The following is a 25,505-nucleotide window of genomic DNA, read 5'->3' as shown; positions in this document are numbered from 1 at the left end:
CCTCGGTTTGATGGCCATTTTCGCCTTGTCTCAGCCCATTGCAAGCAGAAGGGACAGAGAGAAGCCCAGCTGTGCCACTTTGTTGTAGACTGCCCATTTCCATGAGGACTGAAAGTTGTCTTGCAGGGTTAGCAGGGGCAGGCCCCGTTTGCACTGTTTGCATTTTGCACACATGCCTGTCTTACCCACAGAAACTTCATTAAAATCAGGGGTGTACCATTAATTAGGCAAAGGGAGACAAACGTCTCCTGGCTCACAGCCTCTGAGGGGCCCCCAAGGCCAGTCCTTGCCTATTCTCCCCCCCCCCCAACATTTCTCACTCTTTCCCTTTTGGTATTGCTGCAGTAGCAGCAAAGTGGCCCAATACCCACTTTTTGTTTGCCGCCTGCCTGCCTCCCAGCGTGGCTGCTCCCGGCTGTTCTCTGCGCAGACTCATTCACTGAAGCTGAGAGCATGCCAATTGAATGACCTCACGCAGGTGCAGCGAGTAGAAATACACAGGAGTCAAGCAGCAGCACCAGCAGCAGCAGCGAGAAGGAGTGTGGGAGCTTTGAAGCTGATTGAGCTGCTGCCTGGAAGCTGCATAAACGCATCATTTGTGTTGCTGACAGACTGGCTCACAAGATGGCAGGGGGTAAAGTAAATGTGAATTGTATTAGGCAGAGGCAGGGGAAGAAGAATGTAAAGGAAAAGAAACTGCCTGAGGGCTGCATAATCCCATTGTTCTGTGGTGCTGACTGACCCTCAAGAAGGCAAGGCAGGAGGAGGACCAAGGACAGTAAAAGAAACTTTTTTTTTTTTAAAGTAACCATCAGGTGGAGGGAACAAGTGGAATGTGAAGAAGACAAATGAAAAAAAGAGGAAGAGATGATGATCAAGGGGTGGGGCTCCCTTGGTATTGAGGAACAGAAGGTAAAAGAAACTTGTATTTTTAAAAGTAGTCATGATGGAGGTGGAGAGAACAGTTGGTGTTCAATGTTGGGATCTTGCAGGCTTAGTCATCCATTTGATAAGGGGCTAAAGTGTGGTGTAGTTGCCAGCGTGGTGTTGTGGTTAGACTGCTGGACCAGGACCGGGGAAACCCGAGTTCAAATCCCCATTCAGCCATGAAACTAGCTGGGTGACTCTGGGCCAGTCACTTCTCTCCCAGCCTAACCTACTTCACAGGGTTGTTGTGAGGAGAAACTCAAGTATGTAGTACACCGATTATGGGCTCCTTGGAGGAAGAGCGGGATATAAATGTAATAATAATAATTACGGTAAGTTTTGATGCAGGTCTTTTTTAAAGCATTTATTCAGCAGCTCTTTATTAATAATAATAATTATTAATAAAGAGCTGCTGAATAAATGCTTTTAAAAAGACCTGCATCAAAATAAGACTTTGCAAATCAGTTGATAATGGGGATTTTTTTTTTTCAAAGCTGCCTTTATCTCCTGCCCCTAAACTGCATACTACTTAAATTCCAAGAAACTGGGATGACTCCACCTATTCCATTCTGTGGTCTGGTTTGAAATCAAATTAGTGGAGGGAGAGAGACGTTTAAATTGATTGCTGGAGGGTGACTTCTCTTTCTGTTTGGCATAGCTCAGGGTAGTGTTTGTATTATTCTTTCTTCCTACTTTTATTCTTACAACAATCCTGTGAGGTGGGTTAGGATGAGAGAGAGTATCTAGTTTAAGGTTATCCCCTGAGCTTCCTGGCTGAGTATGGAAGGATTTGAACGCAATTCTCCCGAGTTCTCATCCCACTCTAACCAGTACACCAACACCACACTGGCTTTTAACTAAGTGGGGTACTGAGTGCAGGAGACAAAGGAGACTAAACTTCTTATTTTAGCTACTAAACAAGTACTGGAGTGTCTAAACTTTACTAAGGTTGGCTGGCATAAACTAAAACACACAGACACGCACCATACAATAGTGTTGTTTTCATATGGGCACCTATGGAAATCTTACGTACATAGTAAACCTGTGTTCACTGGGATGAGCTCAAGATATTTTTGTTGTTCAGGACTGAATCTGTTCCCTGTCAGTTAGTTGAGATATGCATGCAAATGTGAAGTGGAAGAAAGGAAAAAACTGTGAAATCCATTTTTTCTTTCATATTTGTGGATATGTATGTATGTGTTTGTACACTTGTATCTTTAATGGCACACAACATTTGAACACATTGCCTTGATACTGCTGCCCAAAACAAAACTCATTCTGAGCAAGGATGAAAGAAAATAGGTGGAACACTGGTGCTGAGGGCTGGCTGACATCCAAAGCAGAAGAGCAGCAGCACAGGGTGAGAGAAGGTGAGAATCGGAGCAGAGGGGCAGAGCAGACAGAGAGAGAGTTCTGTGGCATGTTGAAGCAGAAGCACGCATTGGGTAGATTGGCAACAGAAAGTTGATGATTCCCACTAATTTAACAAAAGCAAGTAAAAAACCCACATCTCTACCATGGCTGGCCTTCTGCTAATTGCTTTGCTTTCAGCCTTAGTGTTCATTACCAGCATAGTTCCCTTTGACTAGGTGTTTGTGCAGTTCTGCTTTCCAGTGTTTTGTTTTATGTTAGAATCCCTAATCTGTGTTAAGTGTGGTATAGATTTGTCTGTTAGGAATCATGGAGCTCTAGTTCTGTAAATAAGCACGTGTTTTGCATGCAGAAGGAGGATCCCAGGTTCAATCCATGGCATTGTCAGATAGGGTTGGTATAGGGCCCCTGAAATTCTGGAGAGCTGCTGCCAATCAGTGCAGACAGTACCAAGCTAGATGAACCCATGGTAGGACTTAGGCAGCTTCCTATGTTCCTAACGGGGACCTCATGCGATGTGCCAATGGGCAAGACAGTTAACACAACTTTATAGAGAAAGCCTTCCACAGTATTCTAATGTTTCTGCTAATGAATATTTGCATAAATATACTTGTTTTGTATTATTACATTCTTGTGAGTGCAGTTGTGGTTTGTGCCCTCAAGAACCCATGTGTTAAAAATACCTTTAGGGGGTTTGCAAGGAGAGCGGGCTTAGTCCGCTCTACACGCAGATGATCGGAGGGGAAGCCCTGGGTGGCTGGACTTGCCGCCCACACGAGTCCCGGCTCCGCTGTGGGGATAATGGGCCGCACAGCCCCTGGAAGTTCCAGGATGCCCCGCACAAGGGCGCGGGGCATCCTGGAGAGACCCCCAGGGTCAGGAGGTTTGTTTCAGCCTCCTGGCAGGGGTCTCCTCCTGCATTGCGATGGTGTGGAGCCATGCCGCAGCAAGACATGATCAAAAAGACGGGGTTAGTGGAGCGCTCGCTCCTCTAACCTCGGCTAAGGGGAGGGAGAATTAGGAGGGTTTGCTGCCAGGATCCGCACGGCTCCCGTGGCATCAGATGATCAGCAAAAAGGCTAGGCTCCCTTTGCCCACTTTTTGCTGTTCGTGAGAATCTCCTCACTGTGTGTGTCTAGTGTTCTTCTAGAAAAAAGGCCTATTAGTGTCCATCACCTTCCTTCAAGAGGAGGACTCAAATGTAAATTACTGAGTAGGCTAGGCATTGAATCCAGTTAGGCATAGATAGATAGATAGATAGATAGATAGATAGATAGATAGATAGATAGATAGGCATCTAGGCATTGGAGCCAGAGTGGTGTAGTGGTTAGACTGCTGGACTAGGACCAGGGAGACCGGAGTTCAAATCCCAATTCAGCCATGAGACTTGCTGGGTGACTCTGGGCCAGTCACTTCTCTCTCAGCCTAACCTACTTCACAAGGTGGTTGTGAGGAGAAACCTAAGTATGTAGTATACCGCTCTGGGCTCCTTGGAGGAACAGCGGGATATTAAATGTAAAAATGTAAGTGTAAATTCCATGCAGGCTCACTATTTTTTAGTAGCATACAAAAATCATCTATTAAAGTGGGCAGGGAAGCCACTTTTCTCTTTGTCCCAGTAACTCTCAGTGTACTGAGATCTGTTCTCTGCACCTAGTAGAAGATGAAGGAGAGGAAGGCAGTGAGGGGCCCATTTTAAAATCTTGATTCTGGGCCCACTCCAACCTTGGTACGCCCTTGATTAAAATATTTCCAAATGGGGTCTCTCACAGCTTGCTGACAGGATAGTTGTTTCCCTTCTACAAAGGAGGATATACTCAGGATTGCATGGATAGGTTTTGTTAACTTTTGCTTTCATTTTCTATTCCCGTTCTCTATCCCATGCATTTATATCCAGACTCCTCCTCGCTCAGGTCAGCTCCATCCCCCCAAATCCTCTATTCATTTATTGACCACCTTTGTCTTCGCATTTTAGAGAGAGGGGGGCAAGGGCTTGAGTATATGTGTGGGTGTGATGTACACAACCTGCAGAATAGGGTTGATCAGGTCTGTTATCTCTAATACCTATATAATTCAAAGTTATGATTAATATTCATGATGATATCTTTGACCAAGGTTCATTTTTAATGAATTGTTGTTGTTTTTTAAATTAAAATCAATTTAAATTTTAAAATGTTGATTCTTTTAATCATCTATTTTTATCAACCCTGACCAGAGCAGGTGTCTAATCCAGGAGCAATCCCAAGGCATGCACAATCTATTGTAGTGGCTTTTTCACTTGCTTAATATTTACCATATGTCTTATTTGGATAATATATTATCCACTAAGAGATAAAAATGTGATATAGTGGATTGGCATGGATTGAGAAGATCTGGATTTCAAAGTATGACAAGTGATGAAGCTCAGGCAACTCAGCCTACTTACTAGATAGATAGATAGATAGAGTGGTCAAAATGGAATAATCCATAGTTTCTCAAACTGTGGAGGGGGCCAAACTGCTGTCTGGAAGTATCCCCAGGAATTCCATAGTGTGGATATCTGCTCTGAGCAGAAGGAAAGAGAGGCTAACAGAGTTAACATTCTCCACCGAACTCAGTAAGCTTTGCAAAGTCAGGCACGCAGACACATGTATAGAGTAAAACCACCTGCTTTCAAATGTGTGGAAGCAGCACACTGCAGTCTGTTCTAACATACAGCTTTACTTGTAGTTTTACTGTCTATCTATGGTTGGCATCCATTCCTCAATTTCCACGGTGTCAGGTTTTGGCTGAGTTCGGAATGAGGCTGCAGATGGAGTCTGATGACGTGTGGGCAGATCAAAGGAACCAAGAAAACATGATTGAAGATGAATGAGTGGTCAAGTACTGGATCTGGTAGATAAGGATGAAAGACCTAGTCAGGGATGGACTGATGGTAGTCAGTCAACCATTCCCAGCTTGCTAACCTCTCTCTCCTCACTCCTAGACCTTAGGGAGGGAAATCCATTGTTTTTATACTAGAACTCCATAGGTCAGTGATTCCTGCTTCTGTGAGATCAAATGCTTCTGAATGGTTTACATGTTCCAGACACTAGATCTGACTTTCTGGGAGGACTGGTTTCATCTGCCCAAACTCAGGAGCACAGAACTATTGTTTTGTTTTACATAATCCATCTTGGATTATTAGCATTAACATGTGAACACTTGGCATTTTATGAACTTTTTTTACTATTCACTCTAATACAAACAATGCTCTAATGTGGGGGATGGGCTGTGTCTTCAAATAAAGTTACATCTCTCTCTTATAAAGAAGAAGGTGATGATTTTGTTCAAGAGCAAAGTGACCCTTTTCCTACATGCGTGCATTTACAAGTGGCAGTTAAATCATAAATCGAGGCTGCATAATCAGTTTTATATTTGATCGAGGCTGGTGTAGTGCTGCAGGTATGTAGTGGTGTAGTGCTGCAGGGATGCAGTCCTGGTACTTTTTCCCCTCCAGGGTCTCAGCTGGGATGCAAAGCCTTTGACTTTTTACATGAAAATAATGTGCTGCTCTTGATCTTCTACCCATTTATTGCCATTCTTCCGGTCTTAGGAACATAGGAAGCTGCTTTATACTGAGCCAAACCCTTGGTTCATCTAGCTCAGTATTATCTACACTGACTGGCAGGGGCTCTCCATGGTTTCAAGCAGGGGTCTTTCCTAGAACTTTGTGGAACTTCTGCCAGGAATTGAACCTGGGACTGTCAGCATTCAAGTTCTATGATGGACTAGTGTCAAGACATCCTAAAATGAATGACAGGGAATGCCCACTGACATGCACTGATGCATTCTAGTACATTCCCTAGAGTCTACATGATCCTTGACTTCTTGTAACAGAACCCATCCACCCACCCCCCAAAATTACTGCATCTATCTGAGTGAGCAGTGTGGCCATTGAGATGGGTGTGGCCATGGGACTTGGCTGTCATGGTGGAGAGTGCCTGCACTTCTGAATTTGCGACTACATCACTGTGCATAATCATAGCTATTTAAATAAAAAATTCCCTTAGAATATATAATCTGATATTAAAATACGGTATATGTATTTTTCCCCTCATGATGCATAGATTATCCCAGCTAACTGAGCAAAGAAGCATATTTTAAAGTGGTGGTTCTCTTTTATTTATTGGCAGGGGGCGGGGAAGCAACTGGCCCTTTCCAACCCCAGCACAACATCCCTCCCATGCCTGCTGCTGTTGTCTACCTTCTGTTTCTTTTAGATTGTGAGCCCTTTGGGGACAGGGGGCCATCTTATTTATGTATTATTTATTTCTCTGTTAACCACTTTGAGAACCTTGATTGAAGAAGATAAATGGTAGCAGTAGTAGTAGTAGAATTAAATTTAAAGTCTGTAATAACAAAATGTTTAAGTACTTAAGGTGGGGAAGCCACCTAATGGCGCAGTGGGGAAGTAACCTACCTAGAGAGCAGGAGGCTATTGGTTCAAATCCTGGCTGGTGTGTTTCCCAGAATATGGGGAACTCCTATATCGGGTAGCAGTGATATAGGAAGGTGCTGAAAGGCATAATATCATAATGCGTGGGAAATTACAATGGTAAGCCCCAAAGAAAACCACATGGCTCTTTGGTCACTGGGAGTCGACACCAGCACAACATTGCTTTACTTAATGGTGGGGGAGAAGCATATACAGTCTGCATTTGTAGCTTAAATGTATTTTAAAGATGTATTGAAAATCTTTTTTTAATTTCTTTGATGCTGTTGAAACCACAAGGTGGACAAGTTGGCTGGACTCTACAACATTCACGTACGCACAGGCTGTTTCTGTAATACTGGAGCTTGTCAACAGCATTTGGGGATCAGCAATGATGACATCAAAAAGAACCTCCAGGTCAGTATAGATCTGGTCCATCAATGCTATCAGTCAGGATGTTTGAGATACAATTTCACATTCAATTTGTCCACTGTCAATTTGATCCAACATAATGGCAAATCCCATGGACTGTGAAGTCTTTGGTCGTTCTCCCTGTCCAGGATTTAAAACATAAAAAGTATTGCTATCCACTAAAGTATTTAAAAGAGCTATGAGTCGGTGCTAGACTGGATACAATTTATTTGATCACATAGATAGAAATAGTGAAAATACTGGGAAACAGGACACTCTTTCCAAGAAAGCTAAAGAGCTGTGGGTCCAATTTCTTCTGTGAAATTTCTTATCAGCTTGAATGGTGAAAAAGACTCACAACTATTGATGATGTATTTTGATAGAATGAAGACTGAGGAAGGCACAGGCAGAATGCACAATTTAAAGATTAGGTATAGGAGAGCATCCATCTTGGCAGGGCAAATGCTTTGCATCATCAGGCCCCAAGTTCATCCTTGGCATCTACTTAAGTGAGAAACATTGAAGAGGTGATTCCAGTCAAAGTAGACAAAATTGTGCTCAGTGAACCACTCAGGATCATCCTTTCCCCTGCTGGGGAGCAGAGTTGCCAGAACCTAAGGGGTATACTCATGGGTCAAATGGGCCATAAGCCAGAATTTGGCTTTTTTAAAGCCAAATCTGTCCACCTAGCTGGGGAGTTCCGCCTTGAAGGGGTTGGTGCTTGTCATACTTGCAGGATCAAACACAAGATAGGAACAAAAATGGGCTGCAACATCTTTGTAGATCTCTTTATTGACATTTATACCAGATACATATGCAGGATCACCCTGCTGCCAATTTTCAGGGAAAGGCAAGGCATCATGGCTTATTATTTTTACAGCCCTCTGGCCATCTATGGGGATCCGACCCTACTTTCAATCCCTCTCTGTGGGCAATTGCCCAGGTCCACTGGCACTGGTAATGTACCCACCAGGAGCCTAAAAAGGTATCCCAGTTGGCCCCTCATTTTGGGACTGCACCCAACTCCACCTCTTCTGGCCAGATGCCCTCCCACTGGACTTCCTGTGGGTACTAATGGCCCTGCCACCATGCTGAGGCTGTTGGAGTTTGTGATTATTTAGCAAAGCACCAAGGAAGCCACCACTCCATTTACAGAGTGCAGAGGTTAGTTCTTGCAGTTATTTAAGTAACACGCATGGAGATCACTGTGTAGTCTAAGTTACTTAATTAGTTTATTGGTGAAATACATTTGAGATAGGAAAGGCTTATCCTATCTATCAGCTACATAATGAATAGGTCGTGGGGGATAGAGAGATGTTTCCATCTTCTCTCTAGGAGGAAAGGAAGAGGACTGACACGCTACAGGAAGTACTTGAGGAGTCAAGGCAGGGGTAATAGAGTAAAGTAGGGAGACCCTCACTAGCTGTCTCTGCTCCCAATGCCCCTAGTGGTCATTAGGATAGTTGGTGCAAAAGATTCAGATCCTTTTGAATCCAAAGTTTCAGATCCAAACTTTATTACAGTCATAGACCAGCAAAGCAAAAGGTCAATGCACTGGAACTCTATCTCCAACATAGGCATAAGGACTACTTGAGCTTGCCCCTGCTCACCATAAATTGAGGGCTCTGGCTCACAAAACCAATAGCCTGACATTATAAGGCAGCATCAGCAGCATTATAAGGCTACTAGTCTGAGGGCTATAGGCCACTTCCAGCCTCAGAGGCAGGATACCTCTGAATACCAGTTGCAGGGAAGTAACAGCAGGAGAGAGGGCATGCCCTCAACTCCTGCCTGTAGGCTTCCAGCGACATCTGGTGGGCCACTATGTGAAACAGAATGCTGGACTAGATGAGCCATGGGCCTGATCCAGCAGGGCTGTTCTTATGTTCATCAGGAGTTTATATTTTAATAAGTCACTATGAATAGAGACAAGAAATTGAATTGTTCTGTATTTTACTTGTTTGCATAATAAATTGGTTCCTAGGTGCCTATTTATCTACCTAGGAATGTTTTTGTTAAAAAACACAAAATTAAAATATTAAAACCATATCTTAAAATAAAAATAATACTATTTAAAATCAGCAGCAACAGTTAGTACACTTACATATCTCCAAATGTCTGACAGAACAGATATATTTTCACCACAGTTCTAAAATTCAGTAAAGATGGATCCAAATAGGTATCTCTGGGAAGTTGAGGTTGTGAACAACCAGGAATAGGACAGGAGCAACTGACATAAAGTAGGAAGTGATGGACAGTACCTTGTGGACAGTATCTAGAGGAATTCCCACCACACACACACCCCTTTATTTGGGGGCATTAGATCTGTGTTTGAACAGAACCTCACTGTTGTACAAAAATAGTAAAATTGTAATATACACAGCAAAATTGTGAAATACAACATATTTTTGGCAAGTATACAAAATATGCATCATTTTCTTTCTTTCTTTCTTTCTCTTTCTTTCTTTCTTTCTTTCTCCTAACTAGGCTGGTCATGTGTGTGGAGATAACATTGATGTTGTTGATGGACGTCCCACTGGCTCTGTGAGAATCTCATTTGGATATATGTCTACATTTGAAGATGCACAAACTTTTTTGAAGTTCATTATAGCCACTAGACTCTCTGGCTGCAATGTGATTGGCTGCAATGTGATTAATCTTCCATCTCCAGGAGATGCTATTTCAAATTTGGTAGCATTTCCCAGAGAGGACAGCCACACTTCTTGTAACAGTGCAAACAAGCTGCCTTTGAAAAGAATCATCATGGACTCTCAGCTTAGTACCAGCTCTTCTTCAGCTATTATGCTAGCCAGTCTACAGTCAGCTGAGAGGCACTCAGAAACGGGCATGGTTGGTATTCCTGAGAATTCAGCAGAAGCACAGCAAAGCAGCAGAAGGCCAATCACTGTCACCAACATTTATCTCTACCCAATCAAATCATGCGCTGGAGTTGAGGTGATATTTTTAAAGATTCTATTTCTTTGTCTGTTAGGCCATTTCACATTATGTATATTTCTTGCCTTTTCCAGCCCCACTCCATAAACAAAGTGAACTGTGATTTACATGCTTCAGATGCAAATCTATCTTTCAAGGTTGTTTTTTTTGTAAAACAAACAAACAGCCATAGGGGAGATATGGTTCAGGACCATGGGAAGGGAAGTTCATCCTTTACCCCCACTCTGGTCACAATCAAGACTAGAGACTCCAACAGCAGTGAATTTTACCTTGAAGGGATGATACCATTGATGCCAATGGCAGCTTCCCTCTGGTTCCAAAGGTGTTCAGTACTGATTCACTATCAGTACTGAGTGGGGTGACCAGCAGCAGGTGGTAGATTTGGCAGGACTGTTGAAAGCCATCAAATTGTCAATTATTTAGTTACAGGAGATCCTCATTATTCGTAGATTCTCCATTCACAGACTCACCAATCTATGATCAGGTCCTAGGGACCCAGTTTATTTATTCACAGGATGAAAATAGAGCTATTTTCATCTATCCACAGTTCCTAAGTGACTTCTGACATTATTTCTTGCTGCCATTTTGTAGTGCAGAACCATTTTGTGATTCTTTTCTGCAAACAAAAAATAAAAACGAAGGAAAATCGGAGGATTGGGGAAAATCAGAGGATTGCTGGAGAGCTGGAGCTCCATTGCTGGAGAGCTGCTCCCCCTCCCTTTTTCCCCCTTGTGATTTTCAGCACATGTCAGTGTGCTTAGGAGCCTAACCCTCCATCCCCATAGGATTAAGTTCTCTTTATTCACGATATTGCTATCTGTGGAAATAGGCAGGAATGGAACACTTGTGAATAAAGAGGGCCTCCTGTATATGATTTTACTATTGTGGGGTGGGTAAAAGGGTTGCCATTTAAATTTTATCTCTCATGTATTAAAATGTCTTGGGCCTTCTCTGCTCAGATCAGGTAAGTAATACTTTTAAAACCATGAAAGACATCTGCAGATAATCATACTGCTATTAATATTTATAGACTGCTTTTCAACAGGGATAAAGGCAATCCTGCATGAGGGCCATAGGATCACCAGTGGGGGGTTGCCTTTGCCCCCCCCCCACACTTTCCAATGTGCAATTCCTTTAAATCAGTCTGGGAGCTGACTCCCAGGCAAGTTTTTGAGGACTGCACCCCCAAAATTGAGGTGGGGGCAAAGGCAACCCCCCATGGGGGACCCACAGGACCAGATAGTCCCACTTGGTGGTCTGCCTTCTCCCCCTTGATTTCAGGGGTGCAGTCCCTTTAAACCAACCTGGTGTTTAAACCTGTTGATTTAAAGGGAATGCACCCTCTAAATCAGCGGGAGGGGTACAAAAGCAAACTCTTGTGGTGGACATACAGGGCCAGATACATAGAAGTGAAAAAGTGTAGGATATATTTAAGTCCCTTTCTGTTCAAAAGGGTTTACTTCTAAGTGAGGATTGCAGTATCCCTTTTCTACCCCCTCCCCTGATCCTCTCCTCTTTGTCAGACAGAGAGTGACTCAGCTCTCAAAATTACCTCAGTGTCCTGCTGCCCATCCCCCACTGTCAGAACGCTGACAGGAGAACTGCATTTTATTTCAGTGATAAGAAGGTCCCATTGACTTCAGTGGGTTGAGTCACTTTACACCTAAGTTATTTTTAAAAAAACTAAAAAAATTATCAGCAAAATTTAACCTATTTATTGCCTATTCACAAAGCCCTATTCAACCATTTCCAGGTCTCTAACTTCTCCCAGCTCCTAGATCTTAAGGGTGGAAAGAAGTCCTTTTTTTTTTTTTTTTTTTTACAGTGGAATACTTGTTAATGGAACTGCTCCTGGGGAATTGGCTGGGACCCCAAGCTATGTTTTAGGCTTGTGAGGGGGAATTAGCTAGCTTGAAATGGAGCGGTCCCACCTTCAGAATAAATTTGTTCAAAGCTTTGGTTGCAGAAAGAACTGAACAGAGAGGTTAAAGTTCAAAATAAAATGAGGTTTATTGAGGGTTTGGGGGGTACAGGAAGAGAAAACAGGCAACAATATTAAACTAATAAGATTAGCAAGACCAACAAGTTACAAAAGACTATGTTACAGCTCATAAAGAGGCAATTTGGCATGAGTTTCTGAATTAAGTTCACTCAAGGCTGACGAGAGAAATTGACAGTTTTGGATTTTAGGAGAAATGAAGGAAAAGGGAAGTAGAGTTTTGAGAATAGGGGTTATATACTACCTTGCTCCTTCCCATAGGAATGCTGTGAACTGTTGCAGTTCAGTCCTTACTGAGAGGCTTCTTTCCTACAAGGTAGGCAAGAAGATGGAAGTGGGAACTCAGGAACGAGGCAGAGGTCCAGGAGCCAGGGAAAATCCAAAAATGTGCCAGGATCTCGCAGGAGTCCTGCACAGACCGGGTTAAGAAAAGGGCCGGTGTGGAGGCAAAAAGTAAAGCAGGAGCAAGAGTCAAAGCAGGGCAAAATGGAGGTGCCTGTGCCAAGACATAGGGAAAAGATGGTGAGTCCAAGGAAGAAACACCTGGTGAAACTGAAGTAGAGCTGCGAGTGACACAAGAGACACTGGTAACACAGGAGACACACTAATTGATGGTGTCTTGACCACTTGCCCGAGTGCAGTATGCTGATCACACCTTGCAAAGGTGAACAAGAGGGATAAAGGACAGGATGCAACATTGTTCTATTCAAAAGTGAGGAGTGGACCTCTTTTTGGACAAAGGCTAGGGATGGTACGAAAGGCCCATGTAGGAAGAAACAAAATGGATGCGTCAAAGATTATCTCTTGTGTCTTTTTAAAAAAAAAGAATATCTGGGGGTGGCTAAAATGTAAACAAGCTAGTGCCCTGAGTCAGCCATTAACATACACATTAGGAAAGGAGATGACCTGTTATTATCTTACCATTCCTTCCTGAGGAGGTGCTATCTTGCCCTGCAATGATGATTGTAAGACACTGCTATAATGCAGTTTTACTGCAAGTGTTTCAGAAATATATAACATTTAATGGAATTCACTTCTCTTTAGAATAAGCGCTAAATGTTACATTGGGCAAGTTATTGGATTGCCAGTACTGTCACGATAAATTTCCTTTTACAGATATCTGATGGTAAAAAAACCTATTGGTTTAAGACTAGTTAAGGCTGTCTCATTTTGGCTCAAGCTCCACAAAGCCATACCACACAGAGGTGAATCTAGATAATTTTGGAGCCTGGACCTAAAGACCTTTGGATCCCCACCTCCCATCACTGCAAGTATCCCTCTACATACACACACCGTGACACATGCAGTATTTGTAACACATGGATTCTTGAGGGCACAAACAGCAACTGTAAGAATTTAAAACAGGTAAACTTATGCAAAGATGCATTAGCAGAAACATTTCAACACAAAACTTAACATTTTCCCATCCCACATATTTCTTTCCCCACTCCCCACTCTGTCTGTAAAGCAGTGGACACGCTCAGGCGCCCGGCGCAGGTCAAAGTCACGCTCAGCTGCCCAGCATAGTGTGGGCTGGCAGTGCAGCACAGCAACCCGGCACTTTGGGGCCCCCCAAGGGGGTGTTGAGGCACTGGACTTCAGCCCAGGAGTCCAGGGGCAAGAGCACCTCTGGTACTATGTAATCAGTGATGATGATGTGCAGTGTCACAAGTTGTGCTCACTTACAACTTGCCCTCCATGCAGCCATACTTTTCCTTGGTCTTTGAGACCTAAATAACGATCAGTAATGGGAAGATGGAGTGCCTGGCACCAGAAAAGATGCCCCATGGTGTCTATGTGGGTGCACTGAAGGCAGGTTATAAGCGAGTACAATTTATGGGATCGCACATCATTACTAACACATCTCTTAAGAGCCATCAGTCTTAGATTTAAATTTCATTGTGGAGCTTGAGCCAAAATGAGATATCTTTAATTCTGGTCTTAAACCGGTAGGATTTTTTACCATCAAATAATACACATTATTACATTTATTTTTGGTGCATTTACCAAATCTAAAAACCTACTTTATATAATCCTTGGGACTGGATAACTTAATCTTAAAACTTACAATAAATAATAATTCAGTAATTAGCTGGCTTGTATATCCTGGCATGACATGGGCTGCAGGCAATGACGGGTTTATGGCAATTGAGAAAAACTTGATTAACATGCTATAATTGAGAGGATGCTGATTTGCATTACAAAGAAATGTTATCATTAAAAATACATTTGCAACAGAAATATGACATTTAAATGTTGCGGCACTGTTTGAGAGTTCAGTCTTTGAAGATTTTAATTGCTTTTTTTCCTAAGTTAATAACATTACCACCTTGTCTGTGACTTTTTTCTTATTTGAATAAGATTTGATGAAATAGGTGGATGGTCTACACACACTGACCTAGAATCTGACTTTCCTTTGCAATGTATTTTGCAGTTCTTTAATGAGTGTCAATATTATTATAGCTTCTTTTTTAAAAACATTCTAGTGTGGGTCACAGTTCTGCATCTGAATAAAAATTGAGGTCAAAGCCATTGGCAATTTGCCTGCACTTAAAATATATTCTGTTCAATAATACGTTTTTTAGCTGCCTGGGCAAAACGTAATGAGAAATATTACCAAGGCAGTTGCATATTTTTCTTAAATGTAACACATTACACTTGCATATGATGAGTCCTTAGTTCAGAAATGCAACCTTGGAAAATGAAGAAATTTTTCAAAGTTCAAAATTTCACCACAGAAAGAGTTGTACAAATTAAGCACTTTTACTAGAAGTATTAGTTGGTATGGCAGAATGTGCAAATGTTTAAAAATGTTTAAATATTCTGTTTCTGACCATATCCAAGTCTGTATGTGCTGTGTTTAAAATAACAGCATTAGGAACATAGGAAGCTGCCCTATACAGACCATTGGTCCATCTAGCTCAGTATTGTCTGCACAGACTATCAGCAGCTTCTCCAAGATTACAGGCAGAAGTCTCTCTCAGCCCTGTCTTGGAGATGGCAGGATGGGAACTTGGAACTTTCTGCAGGCAAGGCAGATTCTCTTTCCAGAGCAGCCCCATCCCCTAAGGGGAATATCTTACAGTGCTCGCACACACACTCTACCATTCAAATGCAAACCAGGGTGGATCCTGCTTAGCAAAAGGAACAATTCATGCTTGCTACCACAATACCAGCTCTTCTCCCATGATTATGGGATTAATGAAGATTAAATGAAGATTAAATGTCTGCAGTTAAGTGACACAAGTTTGGGGACAAAAACACCCTTGAATATTGTGATCTCATTGAATTATTTTAGTGCAGTGAGCTGTGACCAGAAATCTGTTAGCTGCAGAGTTAGGGCATAAACAGAAGATAATATTATTATTTATTGACTGGTTTGTTTTATCCAGACATCAAGTCCTTCCCAAGGACCTGGGATGCCAGAATTTTATTGTCAATTGTTATAGATATCGTTGCAGAATATAGGCTGTTCCCAGTAAAGCTGTTTTTTGTAATTGGCTGATGGTGATTTCTGTGGCCCCTATGGTGTTGAGGTGCTCTTCAAGGTCTTTTGGAACTGAACCCAGGGCGCCAATTACCACTGGGATTATTTTGGTCTTTTTCTGCCACAGCCTTTCAATTTCAATTTGTAGATCTTTGTATTTGGTGATTTTTTCTATTTCTTTTTCTTCTATTCTGCTATCCCCTGGTATTGCTATGTCGATTATTTTGACTTGTTTTTCTTTCTTCTCGACTACAGTGATATCTGGTGTATTGTGTGGCAGATGTTTGTCTGTTTGTAGTTGGAAGTCCCATAATATTTTTACATCTTCATTTTCTTCAACTTTTTCAATTTTATGGTCCCACCAATGTTTGGCTACAGGTAGCTTGTATTTTTTGCAGATATTCCAGTGTATCATCCCTGCTACTTTGTCATGCCTTTGTTTGTAGTCGCTCTGTGCAATATTTTTACAACAGCCGATTAGGTGGTCCATGGTTTCATCTGCTTCTTTACAAAGGTGGCACTTGCTGTTTGTGGTGGATTTTTTGACTTTTACTCTTATTGCATTTGTTCTTAGTGCCTGTTCTTGTGCAGCCAGTATTAAACCCTCTGTTTCTTTCTTCAAGTTGCCATTCTTAAGCCATTGCCAGGTCTTGGTGATGTCTGATTTCCCACTTATATTGTGCTAATATTGACCATGCAGGGGCTTATTTCTTCCATTTTTCTGCTCGGTTCTTGAGTTCTTCTTTCTTGTAGGCCTGCTTTGTTTCATTGGTGTTGAATAGTTTCACATTATTGACCATTTGAAGTGCATCTTCTTCACTGTCCTTGATATATTCTTCAAGGCCTCTTTTCTCCTCCTCTACTGTTTGATGGAGTTTGCATGTTTGTAAAGTTCTTCTCCATAGGGAATGATGGACCTCCATAATTTCTGCCCCATAACTGCACTTGGGGGGCACCAGGGTGGCCCAGAGCGAGTGGTGGTGTAGACCAGATAGGGTGCCAACCACCCCCATGGGTTGCTAACCCATGGGGTACTGTGTTCTGTTGTTTCTGAGATGTTTTGAATGTAGATTCAGATTCTCTGGTAGCATATGAGAGTGGATTCATGGTTTGTCATTGAAAATCTCATATGCTACCAGAGAATCTACACTCAGAATATCTCAGAAACAACAGAACCCAGCACCCCATGGGTTAGCAACCCATGGGGGCGGTTGGCACCCTATGTGCACTACACTGGCAGTCCACTCACTCCCGGGTACCCCAGTACCCCCCAGGTGGAGTTATGGGTCTGCTGAAACCTCCATTATCCGGGGGGGGGCTTAAAGAAGCGTAAACTTTGAACAATTCCTAAGAAATCAGCCCTTTGCCCTATTCCTTTGGAATCAGGGTTGTGGCAGGTACCCCTTGGGGCACTGCCACCCAACCGACTTTTTTGCCCCTCAGGCCCCCTTTCTGCCCTGAATCTGCCCCAAAGACATGTCAACTTCAGAAATTCTTTAAAAATCAGCCCTTTTCCCAATTCCTTTGGAATCTGTGTGGCAGCAGACACCCATTGGGGCACTACCACCTGAACCACTCTTCTGCCCCTGAAGACTGATTTCTGCCCCCAATCCACCCCAAATAACATCAACATCACACATCAACAACAACAACAGAGCTTTGGAAAAAATCAGGCAGATTTACAAAGGTCATGCACATCCAAATCCCCCCCGCCCAAAATGCAATTGATCTACACACAACAGTGTGAAACAACAACAATGAAATGCACACTGCCCCACTGGCCAATGAGGGTAAAATTTACCCTTAAATTTGCTTAAAAGGAATAAGGAGGCAATTGCCAGCAGATCAGCCTATGCTTTTGCTGGCCAATCTGCCGGCTGGAAGGGCTGGAAATTCAAACAGAGGTCAAAACTAAAAATGAAGACTGAAGGAGAAAGACTTTCTGTGATTGCAAAATGGAGTTCCAAAACAGCCGAAACAACAAAACATTTTGTATCCGAAACAGGGACGTTTTGTTTTGGCTACAAAATTTTCTGTTTTGAGCACTGGGTGTTTTGTTTTGGCTACAAAACAGCCGAAATGGCCTGTTTTGTTCACAAAACGTTTTGTATCCGAAACGAAATGCACATCCCTACCCCTATGTAGCTTATATTCATTCCAGTGGGGCATATAAGACAACTTTGTGCTTGATTGTGCCCTTCGTGTTCTTGCCCTTAGTGTTCAGATGGGGGGGGGGGAGGCGGCAGCAGGAACATGGTTAAGCACCTTACTGCTCTGATGTGGGAAGTTTGGTTTTGGAAGCAAAGAGTTGCAAACCTCCAAATAAAACACAGAAACCCCCATAACTCTCTTTGGTTTTGTAGTGAAAATGATAGTAATATCTCATCTTGTCCTGACAGCTTATTGACTAAAGGTTTGTACCTTTGATTTAACTGAGTTTTTCTTTACATATGTGATGTAGATGCCTACAGTTTTTATCTGTTAGAAGTATAGGGGCATACCTGCTGTCAAAAAACATGTGCTTTTGCTTACAAACAAAAGGACGTGGCTAGAGGATGACATCACAGGGGGGCGGAGGCATGCAGCTGTCAAAATGCGCTTATGTCACCGGAAATACATCATCAGAAGGGCCTGAGGAGACCCTCACGTGACCGGGAAGGGTCAGAAGTAGGGGTACGCCCTTACCCCCGGAAGTCTGGCACCCACCCTACCACCCCTACCCCAGAATATGTCCAGACATGTCCGAAGGCGGACATGTGACCCCTCTACGAACACGCCTAGTCAGCCTGGACCAATAGGAACAGGTTTCAGGCTCCGGAAAGGCCAGAGTGCGCAGGCGTGATAATGGTTGAGCGGCCATTTTGTGTAACTTTATTGGGTGAAACGGGGTCAAGTGACCCCTCTACGAACAGGGTTGGGGGTGGTGCGTTTAGAGGGAAAGCCATTTTACAGCTGTACAGAGACGATGGCTGACACTAGGACTCCACTGCGTGCCACAGACCTATCATCGCCACAGGCACCCACGAAGATTAAGCCTATGCAAGCACGGAGTCTGTCCTTCCCTCCTATGGGTATGAAAACCCCTCACAGGGCTGATCTTATTGCTGGTGAGGTTCCAGAGACTAACTTTGCAGCAGGGCCCTCAGATGAGGGTGGTAGACTAGAATGTGATTGCGGGCGCTGTGACACCAGCCTTCTAACCACCATGGAAACTGAAGATGAAGAGCCTCCAGCTACCATCTCCAAAGTGGGAAACGTGTGTTCCTCAGATTCTGAAACAGAAGAGCCTGTGAAACAAAAGCGGCTTAGGAAGAAGAGAAAATGGGTGAAGAGCAGACCCCATTTTTATTGGTGCGACGATCAGTGTTGTGATAGCTCATGTGGAGAGTTTACTTATTCAGATGAGTGTGGGTGCGAATCTTACTTGTCATCCAGGCCAAGGCTATTCAATTGTGAGTGCAAGTGCTGCAGGTCGAGCGAGGACTGGGGATCTTGTGAATGCCTGACCCCAGACTCCACCGACCCATGGGCCGATTACTGTAGGGCTGTGTGCTTTACTTCATCATCTGAATGCGGTGAGGAGGAGGAAACCATGGACGGCCATGCACTTACAAAGCATGAAGAAACGGTCCCCGTATCTGAAGAAAAGGTCCCCATTGCAGAAACCGGCAAGCTGGTGAGTTGGAGGGTTTTAATATGCCTTGCTTTGTATGTCTGTGTTTTACCTGGTGGTATTAAAATATTCCCCTCTTTTGTGCAGGTACGGGGGATTGAGAACATGCAACTCAGGGATGTCACTGTGTCCTGCATATCTTGTGCGTGTACGGATGAGGACCAATAAAAGAATTTTGCTTTAAATATGTGTGTCCATACTTGTGTTAAACAGAACCATGGCAGGGTCCGAAGAAGTTTTAAAGAAAATATATAACACTCCTGGGAGAGTGGGGAGTTTTGGAGGTGTAAACCCGTTACTTCAAGAGGCCAGACAACAGAGTAAAGATCTGCGTAAAAGGCATGTTGAGACATGGCTTTCAGAGCAGGATGCTTACACTCTGCACAGGCCTGCAAGGATTCATTTTAAAAGAAACAAGACTGTTGTTTCAGGGGTGGATGCACAATGGCAGGCCGATTTAGTGGACATGCAGCAATATTGTAAATACAACAATGGGTACAAGTACATTTTGACGGTTGTGGACATTCTATCTAGATATGCCTGGGCTGTACCTCTAAAAGATAAAACGGAGGGAAGTGGCCGGTGCTTTTAAAGCTATTTTCAAAGAAGGCCGAGAGCCTGGCAAGCTCCAGACAGATAGAGGGAGGGAATTTTTAAATAAACCTGTAGGGACCCTGTTAAAGGAGCAAGGTATTCACCACTTTGTCACCAACAATGATGTCAAAGCTGCTCTTGTGGAGAGACTGAACCGAACCTTGAAAACACGTATGTGGAGGTATTTTACTGCTCATAACATATTCAGGTATATTGATGTCCTGCCTCAACTCCTAAAGAGCTATAACCACAGCTTTCACAGAACCATACAATGCAGGCCAGTAGATGTCACAACCAGCAACGACCTGTCTGTTTGGAGAAGAGTCTATGGCAGCTGTAGCCATAAAAAAGCAAAGTCTCCAGTGTTAAGAAAAGGAGATCACGTCAGGATTTCAAAAATTAAAGGGGTTTTTGAGAAAGGTTATGAACAGAACTACACCACAGAATTATTTATAGTGGACCGAGTCATCAGAAAAGCTGAACGCCTGGTCTATCTGCTAAAAGACTTCATGGTTGAGCCTGTTATTGGGAGCTTCTATAATGAAGGATTACAGAAAGTTAAAGCAGGAGAGGACAAATTGTACAAGATTGAAAAATTTTTAGCTACAAAAGTCCGTGGCAAAGTAAAACGACATTTAGTGAAGTGGGTGGGGTGGCCTGAAAAGTTCAATAGCTGGGTGCCTGCTTCAGACCTCTGCAATGGGCGATAGGGGTTTTTACATCACACTCCCTAGTAACGCCAGCAAGAAGGCTTTTCCACAGAACGCTAGCTCAGATTTCACCATCCAACTAGCCAGGCCACTGGATCTTCCCGGGGAGTGCGAGGTGGGGCTCTCAGAGATACAGTACCCGTGCACATGGGACACCATCACAACAGACACCCCCTTTCAATATAGCAAGGGGTTAAAGAAATGGACCTTCTACTTACGAAAGGGATATTACTCCAGCATAAATGATTTGCTGCACGATATGAATGAAATCACCAGCACCCAGAAGGCTCTAGAGGGGACTACCCTGCTTTATGACTCTGTTACTAGATATATACAGATTATGAGCCCTAACAATGCATACACCTTTTCTGCCGGGGCAGAATTAGCACACATATTAGGTCTCCTCCCCGACACACACCCAAAAGAGCTGTCTTACCCATCAAGCATAGCCGGTGGGGTCAAAACTCTGTTTGTTCATAATACAGCAGGCAAAGGTTTCCCTTTTCCTGCAGACATAACGGGGGTTCAACACTCTGTTTGTTTATACAGACATTGTAGAGTATCAGATCGTGGGAGACCACCATGTGCCCCTTTTGCGAAGTATCACCGTGAAGGGCCTGAACGGTGAATGTGTTAACATTGTTTATGATAAACCACACTACATCTCTGTCAGCAAGCATCATATTGATACAATCACGGTCCAGATAAAGACGGACCAGGACAAATGTGTACCATTCCGTTTTGGCAAGGTTATTGTGAAGCTACACTTTCGCCCCAGAAGAGAACAACAGCTTTAAGGGAAAAGAAAAAATGCCAATTCTGAAAACTTATGGCGACCCCGCCCTTTACAAGAACTATTACAGGGCCCAAGCCGGAAGCGCTCTTCCTGGCTTCATGGGGGCCCCTGTCGTGTATGGGGCAGGAATTGGGGGTATATTTAGGATCCTTTTCAGGAAAGCTGTACCTCTTTTGAGGCGGGGGCTGGAAATCATTAAGCCACACAATAAAACAGCAGCGCGAGGTATTGCCAAAGATGTAGTGGGCCAGGCCTCCCAGAATGTTCTGAACAGGATGGATCAAGCCTCTTCCTCACAAGGGGGGTCAGGACTGATGTATGTCAAAAGAAAACAAAAAGCATCACGTGTGCAGCTATCAGGACCTCCCCAACCTCTTAAAAGAAAAGGGGTGAACCTGAAAAAGCCTCAGAAGCATCGAAGGCATCCTAAGGGGAAGAGGAAACGTGCTCCCGGTGACATCTTTTAAGTCATAATGGCTTTTATACATTGCAGCTCCGAAGAATGCATGAAATCGGAACTGGACCTTTTCCAAATTGCACCAACACAAACAAGTATTGAGAGAAGCGTATATGTCGAGGTGCCACCGCTTACAGCCCTGACAGACACAGCCCCTCTGGACTTTTTCATTGCAGGGTCTGGAGATTTTTACCTGGATTTGAATAACACGCTTTTATATGTGTGTTGTAAAATTGTCAAGGAGGATGGAACCAATTTGGCACAGGATTCTGCTGTGGGGTTTGTAAACTACCCGATAGCCTCCATGTTTAGCCAGGTGGATGTGACCCTGGGAGACCGTCTTGTCAGTCAGAACAGTAGCACCTACCCCTACAGGGCTTTCATTGAAGCGATGATGAATTACAGTGAGGCCACTCTATCTACACAGTTTTCAGCAGGGTTATTTTATAAGGATGCCCCGGGCTTTCACGAGATAACAGCTTTAGATGGGGCAAATTTAGGATTTTTAGACAGAGCAGCGTTCACATCTGAAAGCCGGAAGGTGGACTTAATGGGGCACCTACATACAGATATTATGTTTCAAGAAAAACTGCTTTTAAACAGTGTAGATGTGAAAATTAAACTAATGCGCAACAAGGACACATTCTGTCTGATGGCCGGTGGAGCTAACCCCCGCTACAAGCTGCAAATACTATCGGCATCCCTCTTTATCAAGAAATGTTCCCTGAACCCTTCTGTGCGGTTAGCACATGCAGAGGCATTGCTCACAGCCAATGCAAAATACCCTGTGGACCGTGTGAGTATGAAAGTGTTCAGTATCCCCGCTGGAAGCCGTGTCTGCAACCAGGAAAATTTGTATTTAGGGCAGTTGCCAAAAACTGTCATCATTGGTTTTGTGAATAACGATGCATTTAGTGGTTCATATACCAAAAATCCCTTTAATTTCAAGCATTATGACATTAACTTTGCCTGCCTCTATATGGATAGTACTCCCATCCCCATGAAGCCTTACAAGCCAGATTTTGCAGCACGTAACTATATCTGTGAGTATATGTGGTTGCTACAGGTTACAGGCAAGCATCTAGAAGACAGACCCCTACTCATTAATAGGGAAGAATATGGGAAAGGCTACACACTGTTTGCATTTGATCTAACGCCTGACCAAGAATGCCGGGGCCACTATTCCCTGATTAAGACAGGGAATCAGAGGGCCGAGATACGTTTTGCCAGACCGCTTCAACTGACCATTAATATGATTGTGTATGCAGTATTTGACAATCTCATTGAGATAAACCACAGGCGGGATGTAGTGTTCGACTATATGTAATATGGATAGCATACAATTAACACGCGTACTGTCTGCCAGCCCCTGCACCCGAAAGACATTCTTTGGAGTTTTCCCTAGTGATTGGTTGCCTAGAAAGAGACTGCTACAAAGACCTGTGGGATTAGTAGTGAACACACACGACCATACCCTCGCGGGAGAACATTGGTTAGCCATCTACCTGACAGAGGACAACCAGGCAGAGTTTTTTTATTCTTATGGACACCCCCCAAATCACCCACGGTTTCCCAAAGCGATTACGAATTTTTAAAGAAAAAATGCCTCTAAGACTGTCTTTCAACCCCGACAGCTCCAAGCTCCCGACTCTGTGACCTGCGGCTACCACTGTTTGTTCTTTCTACTGCAGAGGGGTAGGGGATTAACATTTAAGCAGATTCAAGAATTGTATTCTGGGGATTTAGAAAGAAATGACCAGATGGTCGAACTGTATGTTAAGAAAAAGAAATGCATGCCCAGACATGCCCCAAATTGTTTTCAAAACACACAAGGTTGTGGATCTTGTACTGATTTTCACAGAACAATAAAGTAAGCCTTGAGTCTTTAAAAAGTATACGTGTGTGTGCTTGTATCATTCTTACCCTCAAAGCAGCAACTACCACCCTGTAAAATATATTTCAGAGAAAAAATTTATTTGACACTTTTGCATGTTTTAATATATATGTAGCAGGTTACAATTGGAGCCAGTGAGTTCTCATGGGTATTTTAGAAGTCCTGGGTGTAGGAGTTAAGGTTAGAGGGCTAGCTGCAGGGGTAGGATTCTTCATATGCTCCAAAAACTCCCTACTGATCTGGTTTCCTGCCACAGAGGTAGGCACATTTAACTCTGCCAAACCGCTCATGAACAGATCCCAGCCTTTAGGGAAGCGTTTGGAATGCAGGGTATGAACTTGAGTGAATGCCTTGATCAGATCCACAATGTTGAAACCCTCAACAGCCGTTCCCTTATAGACAAAACGCCCCCGCTCATCCCACGCTGTAACTGCAGCATTCTGCCTCAGCTTGTTTAACAAAATCTTTGCCGGGTTCCTAGAACACACAGGGAGAGTGTCCAAGATCTCCTGAAAGGAGGGATCAGAGCTGTGTGTAGCTTCAACAGCAGGCATCTCAGGCTGTGGTAGAAACAGGTTTAGTCTTCCCTTTTTGGTGTCACCCATTCTCACATGTGTTAAATATTTTTGAAGTAGGCCCTCATAAAGTTTAGCCTTTTCATATTCTGTTAAGTCAGACCTCTGAAGAACACCTTGCATTTCGGTGTCTAAAGCGTAGATTGTAGCAGCTCTGATGTTTTCCTCCTTAGGAGGGTTCCCTTTTAGCAAATCTAACTGGTGTTTGGGGACCATGTGCATCTTTTCTGCATATTCCATTATTGTTTGGTTAAAAGGCTTGTTATCAGAGGAATTGCAATACCTAACAGCGGTGTAAGAAATCCTCCAGACTGCTTGAGCAAAAGCTTCTTCTTTCTCAGAGATATGTGCTTGTTACTCAGTTTTTTAATTAATCCACGTTTTTTTCTTAGTACATGCATCTGGTGTGGAGACAATGGAATATTTCCTTTTAAGGTGTTCAGGGCAATCTCTGATATGGCTGATATTAAATCATCAGAAGCTGCACATAGTATGGCTTTCCTCTGACGTGGTGAGGCATTAATAAAGAGTTTTAAGAGGGCGAGGTTTCTCTTCACGCAGGTAGACATGGCTCTCAGTGCAGTGGGGTAACAGGAATACCTGTGAAAGCATCAGTGTGACCCCCTTTTGTATCCCCCCTTTGATTTTTTTCTTGATGTATACGACAGGCCAGTCGGGAGGGAAAAGACCCGTTCTGACCCTATAATCCTCAGAAGTTCTAGGGTTTAAATCCACAACTAGGTAACCATAAGGTTCCCGTGTGGCATCATGCTAGGCCTCTGCAAAATACTTGACATCCCCGGGGAAAATCTGATGCGCCAAATTAATGATCTGTAATTTATCCCTTGGGTTTTTAAAGAGTACCATATACTTGGCATTAAGGCTTATGGTACGGGCCGCTTTCCCTTTGCAGAAAACATTCTGTGTGATGAGAAAAACACTCAGATTCCTGGGGTGAACAAACTCAGTGAAAGCACGTTCAATTTGCTGGCTGTCAGATGAAGCACTCATCAGGTCATCCAGAACAAGAAAACAGATTTTATTTGGTGGTAACAAATCATCATCATCAATTTTCTCAGGCATACCTTCTACAAATGTTATCATAGGGTATTTACAGAACATTTGTTTGTACAAAGGCTGCCAACAAGAATAACACCACACGATTTTTTCAGGCATCACAGATAGCACACTGTGTGCATTGTC

General features: G+C 43.3%; 1 protein-coding gene across 4 annotated transcripts in view; it reads left to right on the top strand.

The window, feature by feature from the left end:
- MOCOS (molybdenum cofactor sulfurase) overlaps positions 1 to 25,505 on the top strand; it is a 174,891-nt gene that overhangs the window by 105,881 nt on the left and 43,505 nt on the right. For all 4 annotated transcript variants that reach the window (XM_053263177.1, XM_053263175.1, XM_053263176.1 and 1 more), the window contains 2 exons: positions 7,052 to 7,168; positions 9,650 to 10,117. In XM_053263177.1, coding sequence (XP_053119152.1) covers positions 7,052 to 7,168; positions 9,650 to 10,117 — 585 coding nt within the window. The remainder of the gene's footprint in view (positions 1 to 7,051; positions 7,169 to 9,649; positions 10,118 to 25,505) is intronic.

This window comes from Hemicordylus capensis, chromosome 6, assembly GCF_027244095.1.
Source record: "Hemicordylus capensis ecotype Gifberg chromosome 6, rHemCap1.1.pri, whole genome shotgun sequence".
Taxonomy (NCBI): domain Eukaryota; kingdom Metazoa; phylum Chordata; class Lepidosauria; order Squamata; family Cordylidae; genus Hemicordylus; species Hemicordylus capensis.
This window is presented reverse-complemented; position numbering and strand designations above follow the sequence as displayed.